Source organism: Eurosta solidaginis, chromosome 3, assembly GCF_040869045.1.
Source record: "Eurosta solidaginis isolate ZX-2024a chromosome 3, ASM4086904v1, whole genome shotgun sequence".
NCBI classification, from domain to species: domain Eukaryota; kingdom Metazoa; phylum Arthropoda; class Insecta; order Diptera; family Tephritidae; genus Eurosta; species Eurosta solidaginis.
Window position 1 is genome coordinate 159803964 of NC_090321.1, and position 11528 is coordinate 159815491.

The 11528-nt window shown below is 38.2% G+C and overlaps 1 protein-coding gene across 10 annotated transcripts in view; it reads left to right on the plus strand.

The window, feature by feature from the left end:
* qsm (Zona pelucida superfamily protein qsm) overlaps positions 1-3892 on the plus strand; it is a 70107-nt gene extending 66215 nt beyond the window's left edge. For all 10 annotated transcript variants that reach the window (XM_067773524.1, XM_067773525.1, XM_067773528.1 and 7 more), the window contains 2 exons: positions 2864-3162; positions 3228-3892. In XM_067773524.1, coding sequence (XP_067629625.1) covers positions 2864-3162; positions 3228-3484 — 556 coding nt within the window. In that variant the 3' untranslated portion in view covers positions 3485-3892. The remainder of the gene's footprint in view (positions 1-2863; positions 3163-3227) is intronic.
* Positions 3893-11528: the final 7636 nt, after the last annotated feature.

Consider the following 11528-nt stretch of genomic DNA (forward strand, 5'->3'; position numbering starts at 1 on the left):
TCTATACAAAATATTCATGTATTTCTCTATACAAAAAAAATGCACCGTAATATTGTTCGATGTCTTTTCAAAGCCTACTTTGTTTGTCGATCTGTCCGTTACATACATACATGTTGATATAAATAAAATGCAAGTAAGTTTTTAGGTGGGAATAATAAGTAAGCTAAGCTAAGAATAATAGGTAAAGTTAGTTAAGACGAAAGTACATAAATTTTGAGAGCGAAAGAGCGTAGCTAAGTAGGTAACAAATCGTTTAGTAAATGATTAAACTATTATTGATGTATGTATGTTAATATGAAAACGTATAGTCCGCTGGCTAAGTGGGATGAATCTGACCAAACAAATGGGTTTTTGGTGTGTTATTCAAAATAATTTCACCATACATTGAACGCTCTTCAGCGCCTTCAGGTAAAAAGATTATATTGTTATGTAATTGAATATACCATTTTAACTGGTTGTAGTACATAACAATGCTATCTCTTAACCTGAAGACGAGTTCCCAATTGGTCTATATCTCGAGTCCTTAGTTACCCAGCGAAAAGAAAAACCCCCTTTTCATTAGCATTTATCTACAACTTCCAATGGATACTCATGTGATTCAAACACATCCTAGGGTTATCCGGGTCCACGTTTTGGTCTATATCTCGAGACCCTAGTGACGGAGGGCATGAAAAATAATATATACTGTAGCAATCATCAACAGCTCCAATTTGCTACCCATATTGTACAAAGACATCCTAAAGTTATCCGGGTCCACGTTTTGATCTATATCTCGAGACCCTAGTCACGGAGGGGAATGGAAAATAATCTAATCTATACTATAGCAATCATCAACAGCTCCAATTTGCTACCCATATTGTACAAAGACATCCTAAAGTTATCCGGGTCCACGTTTTGGTCTATATCTCGAGACCCTAGTGACGGAGGGGCATGAAAAATAATATATACTGTAGCAATCATCAACAGCTCCAATTTGATATCCATATTGTACAAAGACATCCTAAAGTTTTCCGGGTCCACGTTTTGGTCTATATCTCGAGACCCTAGTCACGGAGCGGCATGAAAAATACTCAACACTATAGCATTCATCAACAGCTCCACGTTTTGGTCTATATCTCGAGACCCTAGTCACCGAGGCGCGTGAAAAATAATCTATACTATAGCAATCATCAACATCTCCCATTTGCTACCCATATTGTACAAACACATCCTAAAGTTATCCGGGTCCACGTTTTGGTCTATATCTCGAGACCCTAGTCACGGAGCGGCATGAAAAATACTCTACACTATAGCATTCATCAACAGCTCCACGTTTTGGTCTATATCTCGAGACCATAGTCACCGAGGCGCGTGAAAAATAATCTATACTATAGCAATCATCAACAGCTCCCATTTGCTACCCATATTGTACAAACACATCCTAAAGTTATCCGGGTCCACGTTTTGGTCTATATCTCGATACCCTAGTCACGGAGCGGCATGAAAAATACTCTACACTATAGCATTCATCAACAGCTTCCATTTGATACCCATAATGTACAAATACATCCTAGGGTTACCCGGGTCCACGTTTTGGCCTATATCTCGAGACCCTGGTATCCGATTCTTAAAATTTCAAAACACAAACCATCTACCGAATAGTCAGAACAAAGCCTAAAAATTTGGTTTGGATAGGTGAGTTCTTGAGTTATAAACGAAAAATGGCATTCATTTTTATATATATAGATATAGGTATGTAGGTATGCCACCTTGTATAGTTCCGCCATGATCACGAGCAAAAAAACAAACCTTTCTCCATTCTCTGGCCATTCGCGACGGCCGTTCTCTTTGTCAACTATTATTTGACAGGTAGGTATGGGAATGGAAGAATAGAAAAATGTTTCACTTGTATGAATTTACATTCAATGCAACATTGCATAGCAGCAAAATTATACCAAAGAGGATAAATATGATAAGAGCCGTCACTCGTTATTTTGTGGCGAGTATTTCGCTGGAAATTGAAAAAATTGATGCCGAATGTTTTCTGAGAGGGACATTTTTAATTGTCTCGCATTTATCCATGCCGTGTCGGCCCCTTGTGCAACTGTGATTTTTGGAAAGAGAATTAAGTAAGTTAATTAAATACAGTCGGAAAAATAAACACAAATACCCCACGAAAATGTATAGAAGACATTTATAAACATCTCGCCCAAAAAAAAAGTAGCGACTACCTCTCAGTATACATCGAGTAAATGCCTAAAAAATAACGAGTGACGGCTCTTATTGTATTTATCCTCTTTGATTATACAAAAATAGTTTATTTATGAATTAATTATTTCTCTTAGGCAATTTATTTATTATTTATGTTATGATTTTAAACTTGCTAAGTTCACTTGGTTGTTTTTTTCCATATAAAATAAAAAGAAAAAATACAATTGAGCTAAGTTATTGTCAAACAAATTATTTATTTATTTTTAAAACTTTCAATAAATTTTCGAAACAAAATTAGCGGTTGCATAAATTTAGATTTTTAATGCCTTTTATACATACAGACATACGCTCATTGCAGTGTTCATAAGGGCCGTTTTTAAAGCAATACTTCATAAGACCGTAAGAGACCTTGTAAATTTCGTAATTATTCTGTTTGTGTATATGCTTTTGTAGCATATGAACTTCTGTTAACTGAAAAAAGGGTGTTCCTTATCGTATTTATTTATTCGAATAACAATCAAAAAATAGCTTATTAGTTATTCAAATTAGATTTGATGTCATCATAAGAAGACAAGAAAATAATTTATCTTTTGTTCGTCATTCGAGTAAATTTTACCCAACTTTGTTTGATAGATGCAAATAATATAAATAAAAAATATCTTGTATATCACAGCTGTACAGTGGATCCATATCTTTTCGAAAATTTCAACACCATTGATGGCGACATATTAACCGCGAAATTCAAAGCGTTCAAATTTCCTGATTCCTCGTACGTGCAATTTCGTGCAACGGTAAATGTATGCCTTGATAAATGTCTGGGAACACAATGCTCGAACGGGCAAATTGGTTATGGACGCAGAAGACGTGATGTGTCCGAAATATTGGCACAGGGCCTGATGGATACAAATAAAGTTTACGAAATATCGTTAGCTATGTTCATAAAAATTAACGATATAGAGGGCGTAAATCGAAGTGAGTCTGGTTACAATAATCAAGATTTAAAAAAAATATGTATCCGAGTTATCTTTCATTTTCAGATGAAGTACTACAGTTGGAAGAGAAACTGCGAGAGTTGAAGTTAGCCAATCAGCGTTTGGCTCGCAATAGTCGTGTTCATTTTAGCGAGTCACTGAGGGCTTTTGAACAGCCTATAATGTCTGTGCCAGCTTTTGTAGTTGATGAGCGAGAACTAAGTAAAGCCCAACTTACCGCTAATAACGCTAGTTCTAGTAGAATGCCAGGATTCTTGCCTTTGTTGCTGGGATTTTGGGCAATTGTTTGTAAATTTATGTAAATAACATTTCATCGCTCGGCCCAACAATAACTATGTATGTATCTCTTTAACAAGAAGTTTTAACAGCTTTGAAAGCTATCTCTTAAAAACTTGTCCCAAGAATTCCAGATGAATATAAATGAATATTAGAGGATCAATATCTTCTAAGTGTATTATCATATGTAATTATTTGGTAGTCCAATAATGATGGAAAGAAAGTTAGGTTCCATTGGAAAATAATATTTATGTCTGCATCTATGTAGTTATTAATGAATATGAAATAGAAAGTTTGCTAATAAACCTTGTCAACTGCCATTAAAATCAATTTTGTAACGACGAATTAATATTTCAAGTTTAACTTATACTGATGCATTCAATTAATAAAGAAACTGCCTGCAAAACAGTAGGGCGACTAGTCTATACAGTGAACCCTATCTGAGAAAACTTCTGCAAAATTCGTTTGAAGAACGCTCCACGTCAGAATTTTACTCAAAAATACCCTTCTTGAGCATGATTTCAAAACATTTTGAATTTCGAGATAGAGCGTTTTCCAGCTTGCAGCCGAGAAAGGGTGATATTACAATCAGCAGTCGACAAAATTATTGATTTTATTTTTTTTTTTTTTTATTTTACTATAAAAATCCAAAATAATAATTAATTTCTTAGTTTTTTATTTCGATCGAAAAATAATAGTTTTAGATTTTTTCCATTTGCTTAGAAGATTTTAGTGTTATGTAGATATATACAAATATTTAAGTTTCAGAGACAAAAAAGAAGGTAGTTCCACTCAAAATTTTTTGACGTATTTGGGGATTTTTGAAGTTTCACAATGTTGGTTGTTTTACTAGAAGCGTTCATATACCGTTACTGTTTAAGGCGAAATTTTGGTTTTTCGGGATGGAAGTTTCCCTCAGGATGAAAACAATGGTTATCTGAGACAATAATAATATGCTTTAGCACGGTTTCCGGTTGGATATTTCTCAAGGCATGTTGACAAAAAGTGTACCTCCAAAGTCTGCACATGTCAATGCTAAAAGGGCACAGAAAGTGTATAGGCGGGGCTGTCCCAAATTGAGCCCTGATACAACGGCCAAAAACACTCTTAAAACAAAAGTGGCTAACCTGCAGAGCTACAGGGTAATGTTCTCCCTAAAAATGGTTTAACAATTCCCTGCAAAGCGGAACGCTTGAATTATACAATAGATAAAGAAATAAAAAATGTGGACTTGTTAGCAAATTTTTTACTATAAAATTGGAGAATCAATAAATTTTTGATTGGTTTTCCGTGGAGCTAGATTCGTAAAACTTAGAACATACTTCAGAGCCCGATGACAATTAAACATGAAAGAAATAAACTTACGCTAGGTGGCGCAGGGATCGTGATGTTCAAAACCCCGACCTGAAACTTTGAACATGACTTACAGTTTAATTAAAATGCAATAATATGGGCAAAAATTTAACTAGATAAGGCAGGAATTGAGAAAATCGATACAGAGCACCCACTCGTGCAATCGATTTTAAAGTAAACATTTAAAACGTGGCTCAGAGTTCAGTGACAGTTTAACACGAGTGACAAGCACGGATCATCTAAAATACTCGTACGGATTAGGAGGGAGACCTACAGTTGAGCTAAAACCTTAAAGCTTGATATATAGCTTAGAAGCCGATGGCAATCCATTAAATAAGAGGTGGCATAAATACATACCGGATTGCGGGGAAATCTGTAGTAAACTAATATCTAGTTTTTCCACATCATTTCTTATTAATATGTATGTAAATAAAAAAAAAAAATGGAAAAATTAAAGAAAAACATATGAAGATATTAATGTAAATATCAAATTTTTTCACGTAACAACACTTTTTGTCGGATTTTTTTTTATGGCAACGCTCATAAGGCATCGTTAAAGGTGAGGTGGTAATCAGTTTGTCAAAATTAATAACATGCATCCTTTCCCGAAAATGTGTCATTTTCAGATACGTGGTTAACGAGTAAACGGGACGACATATTTCACACATATCTCAAAATTCTGTTATAATTCGATAAAACAGTCTTAAGGGTTCCGGCGATTAACAACGAGATTGTCTGAGTTTTTGTATGTGTGCGTGTCGGGTTTTTGACGCTTGCCCCCTCATCCATCAAATAAAAAGCCATCAATCAACATTTGCATTGAGAAATCGTAGCGTTCGGACGTGAATATGTCGTCATCGGATGATGGTTTTTTTTTACTTGCAACTACAGCAGTTTTTTTAAATAAAAAGAAAACGAAAAAGAGTGATAAAAAGAAATTGTGGTTGAAAAGCTTCTACGCAAAACGTAATACATTGATAATTTTCTATAAATTTTAATATGAATTGCTGTTCTTCCGCGCATTTGTTCATTTTGGATGTCAACACAAACTTAATACAACACTGCTGTTTTGTCAATCGCACACCGCGACTAGCAAATAAGGAAGCGTCAAATGAGAAAATTAAAAATTTTTGATTTTCATCAACGTCTAGCCGACAACAAATACGCGTGTTACGAAGCCACCCGACTGCACTAACACACAAAATTCAGTCAATCTCGTTGTTAATCGCCGGAGCCCCTTAAATAACTGTTTAATACAGCATTACAGCTTAAACTTGTATATATATTTTCGAAATTTTAGCTACGTCTTTTTAACACATTGCACATTGTATAAAACAAGTTAAGCGCTAAATACACGACACGAACATTTCCGCGAACATTCCCGTTATGTCATGTTTCTGCGACCTTTTCTGTCGTGTATGGTGGTGTTTCCCAGTTCGCGCAAATGTTCGCCAAAAATCAAAATATTTTAATTTTTGGCGAACATTTGCGCGAACTGTTCGTGCGTGTATGGCGAAATAGCTCATAATCGTAGCATTTTACAGGTTTACAAGTATGATATGTATGAGAGGGAAACAATTTCTTTCCCTTTCTAACACACGGCAGTTTGACACTTCGGTCAGTGTCAAACTAGCGTGGAACCCAGTGGAACCTGCGTGGAACATGAGTTTTGACACTGAACGAAGTGTCAAAATTACCGGGGTTGCTTCGTCGAAAGCGACACAGGGAAGCAAAAAAGGGATCGGAATATTAGATATGGGTTGCTGTGATGGTAAATTTTTTTGAACGAATTTAGTAGGAAATTTTAAGTGCACCCATAGAAAATTATAAAAAAGTCTTCAATTGGGGTATCTGAGGACGCGTAGTTATTCCAGTATTAAGAATACAAACACGGGATTTAAGTTTTTCTACCCGTTCAAAAGTTCTCCGCGAAAAACAGTTTGAAACCGAGGTCGACTGCAATAACCCGTCCAAAAAATAGTCCAAAGGCGGAAAAGTATTCGAATTATTGGAAGCGAGGCAAAAACGCGTCTATTAATACCTCCCCCGACGGTTTTGGTCGTGTTTTAGCAATCTTCCCCGGTAATAAAGTATCACAATTTGTTAAATAAAATTGTCCAAAATATATGGATATTAAAGAAAGATGTAATTAAGTGCTCATTTGAAAGTAAATAGTAATATAACAATAAAAATTTTAAGCAGTTTTCGATAGCAACTACTAAATTTTTTTTGTTGCTAAGAAGTACAACAGTGCCAAATAGCATCCACAAAAAAAACGAACAAGAACAAGCATTTTATCAGGTGAGCGTGGCTGTGTATGTGCGTCCTTCTACATATCCTACTTGTAGACCTGTACTATATAATCGTAGTAATCATTTTACAGGTCTACAAGTAGGATATGTAGCAGCACGCACATACACAGCCACGCTCACCTGATAAAATGCTTGTTCTTGTTCGTTTTTTTTTGTGGATGCTATTTGGCACTGTTGTACTTCTTAGGACCAAAAAAAGTTTACTAGCTGCTATCGAAAACTGCTTAAAATTTTATTTTCTTATATTACAAAGAAATATACTTATTTACTTTCAAACGAGCACTTAATTACATCTCTCTTTAATAACCATATATTTTGGACAATTTTAATTAACAAATTGTGATACTTTATTACCGGGGACGATTGCTAAAACACGACCAAAACCGTTGGGGGAGGTATTAATAGACGCGTTTTTGCCTCGCTTCCAATAATTCGAATACTTTTTCTCTTCGGACTATTGACAACAGGACAAAACGCGTCTATTCATTTTTCTTTCCGCTTTTTTGGACGGGTTAATGCAGTCGACCTCGGTTTCAAACTGTTTTTCGCGGAGAACTTTTGAACGGGTAGAAAAACTTAACTCCCGTGTTTGTATTCTTAATACTGAAATAACAACGCGTCCTCAGATACCCCAACTGAAGACTTTTTTATAATTTTCTGAAGGACCCTCAACGGTTTGTTCGTGTCGTGTATTTGGCGCTTTACGCCTAAGTATGTGACTCAATGTTTCAAACAATTTAATTTTTCGAAAAAGTCAGAGGTTTGGTGGATTTGGACATAAATGAAGCCATAATCCCAAAAAAGGGTTAAGCAACAATATCATTCGGTGGTAGACCAAATTAAATTATGTAAAGGAATATATATAACACAAATTACAAAACAGATTTACAAGCCAACCTAATATAAACGCACGCAAGTCATTTTCTGTCAAAGATGTCTCATGCACATACAACTTGTATGAGAGCAACTCAAATTGAATTTGCTGCGTGAAAACCTAACTCGATTTCCAATTTTTGTTCTGCGTGACATTTAGATTTGACGTTTGCACACATGATTTACATTGTCGCAACGCATGCTTATTTGGGTTAGGGCAAAAACGCCGGTTGTTTGCGTGCGCTAAAAAAACGCAGTGCGGTTTTATTAGGTTGGCTTGTTAATCATAATTTTCTCAAGGTATGCATGCCCTTCAAAAAACGCGAGTACTCTATAAATAATGTAAGGAATACTCCTTTGGGAGTATAGGACTGCTCCAAATCTAATCTGTATTCATACAAAAAATGTGCTCCAATTAACATTGTGATGTCCTAGGAGAGGAAGGTGATCCCACTCTCGCTTTGTTTGTGAGTATTCCATAGAGTACATACGTGAGAGTACATTCCAAAGTACATTCACTGTAGTACTCCATGGAGCAATCACAGAGGATCATATGCCAAAGTACTAAAGAGGAATTGTGTTGTCGGAAAGAATTATCGGAGTGAATTTAATTTAAAATGAAGGTAAATGAAGAGGGGCAATACAACTTTTATATTTTATACTACGAATATTCTGTTATTTACTATTTGCATGAATAAAGAAACTAACATTTCTCTATACTATAGTATGTATACATAAAAACAGTGCCCTGTTGCATTTTATCAGAGTTGCCAAAGTAAAATTTTATTATTGCAATATTTTACTTTTGGCAACTCTGTTCGATCGTCATCGTGTCGTGATCACTGTCGTTAAAAAACGAGCAAACGCATTGCAAAGGAGTATTGTTAGAGTACAAGAAGAAAATGGAACACGTAATCCAACAATTTTTGCAGGGTAGGGCTTAGGGATTTGATGCTTGTGGCGATTCCACAAGTCCGATCAAGTTTTTCGGCGGTTAAGGCTCGGTATACACATAAAAATTTAAGATCACATTAAATTTAACAAACTTTAACATTTGCAATATTAAGTAATGTTAAAATTTACTTCTAACGATTAAGTCACTACTAGTCTACTAAGATAAAAAGAATTATGTTTACATAAGCTAATTGACAAAATATTAGTAATAATTATAATAAAAATAATAAAAACAACTAACTATAACAAATGACAAGGTATTTTAATTGAAATAATTCAACTGATCTTAAATTAATGGGAGACACAGTTTTAACAGGTAGAACTTTGGGGAATCGTACAGCTGATGCTCATTTCGGTGGAAACTAGTAAAATAACTAATAATTAGGGGGCGAATGTAGCGACTTCGCTGGTGCCCTGATCCTCTCCAGCTCCAAGTTTAATTATATAAAAATATCCATTAAACTGCATGACCGTCTCCCTATCAAGAAATACGCAACCTGGTCGAATTTAGATGCATAGCATCTATATATTATTTAAATATGCTCACTCCCCAAGGTTCCAATATCGCTTCGGATCCATATGGCTTCAAAATATGCGCAAATCTGTTTTCGGAGTCAACCAGTGGAGATACCAACAAAAACGAAAAAAAAAACACACCTGCTACTAAAAAAGCTATCGTGCTACAACCGAAAAAATGTTGCTTTCTGTAAAGACGATTTGAATTCGAATGCAGCAAGTAGAGTGTGCTAGATACTTAGATTGGATATCATACGTGGTTCCAGGCTCTGGATCAGGAACTGTTATCAGTCTTAGACCGGCCATAGTGACGAAATGTCGTTAGTTATCACGCGCTGCACGACGTGCCCCTGCTTCTACTTATAATGGCGGATATAGAGAGGACAACTCGATAGAACCCGCACACCTGAGTCATTGCGCCAAACTCAGGGGAGGGAGAACTCTGTTAAGTGTCAAGATCGGTACACAACGGTGACGAACTGGATTGTTAAGGTTTTTGATTTTGATTTTGGACTTGAATACTTTGGGCTGGTGGGGTGGTATTCTGCCACCTTAGTAGGTCGGGGTGAAACCCTGCCGAAATGGCTAGTAGGCTAATGCTGCATCTGCCCACATCCCGTTAAAACCTTGGCAGGCCTCAAGGTACGTTCCGGCTTCGCCGCTGTTAAGTTGGTGGTATAGGTGCGGTTGAAACTTTTCCCGCTTTGCGTCCGGCCTGCTCTAAACGCATTACCCATAAGGTAATGCCTCAACCTTCGCGTGGCCTATCTGCTTAGCACAGATAACCACGAGACCGTCGAAGGGCGACTACACAATCGCCTCCGGATAGCGGCCTTGAGGCGGAACTTTTAAAATAGACACGACTAACAGAAACAACAAGGAGGAGGGTAGGAGTGACAGTTTTGATATCATACGAAGCCGAGGGTCATCATGGTGGGAGAGGCGTAACAGGCACGGAGAGCGCTCCGGAGCAGGTCGCTGGTAGCCGGGAAAACTTGCGGACGATCAAAGGGGCTGATCAGACGGATCAGCGCAGGCGTCTGGGTTCAAACCCGTAGGTACAGGCAGTTCCGGTAGTGGAGGGGGATCGAAACCGAGACCCAATGCAGACCCGTATGGGGCAGGTACCGGGAAAGGGAGAGGTCCGACGAATGCGACGGACCAGCCTAGCACCGGTAAGGAGGCCCTGTCGCGAGGAGCTTTCCCAATGGGAGTCCAGGGGTCGAAGCCTGCCAGGAAAGGTAGGCGATCGACGCCGCGTAGGAAAGCTCTGGGTGATCGGCACCTGGCCGAGAAGATCCTGGAGCGCTACGGCGGAAGAGATGCAGATCAGATTTCTGAGAAGCATGCCCGGACGCTGGAGTGGGCCAGGAGCGTGATAGCTGGCGACGAGCACACACCGTTGTCGAACGATGCGGGTGAGCAGCAGGGTTTGGGGGCTAGGAAGCGGCAAAGGTCGGATAAGAGGAATGCATCAACGACCAAAAGAACCCGACGAGGTGGGGATGCACACTTGCGTTTAACGAAATCGTTATATGAGCGGGTTCCATCACCCTCGGTGTCCTAAATAGGAGTAGGGAGGATGGTGCCATCTCCCAAGAGGAGTGGCTGTGGGTCGCCAGCGCCATACCAGCGGCCTATATGACCGCCGTTATTGAGGGTCCAGGTCCGCGGCCAGGCTTCGAGTACTCGGGATGGTATCATGGATTTAGATTGATTACTTTTGCTGACGAGCGGTCGGCCTGTATTTTTTAAAAGAATAATCTCTTTGGTTGGGGAATTTTAGAAGGGAGCTAGGCCGTGGAAGTGAAGGATCCCCCCCTTCGACAGATGGCTCGTGTGTGGTTGCCTGCCGGGCCCTATAAGTCGTATAAAATCCTAGAATTGTTGCGATACTGCAACCCGAACCTTCCGACGCATAACTGGAGGGTCATCAGAATAGAGGAGGCCGTTGGGCCACGTCGGTAAGTGCTGATTCTGCTTAGAGCAGAGTCCACCGGTCCGCTCTTTTACATGAGGGGGTTATCTCATATGGTCTCGAGCGTGTGGTCCTCAAGATCTA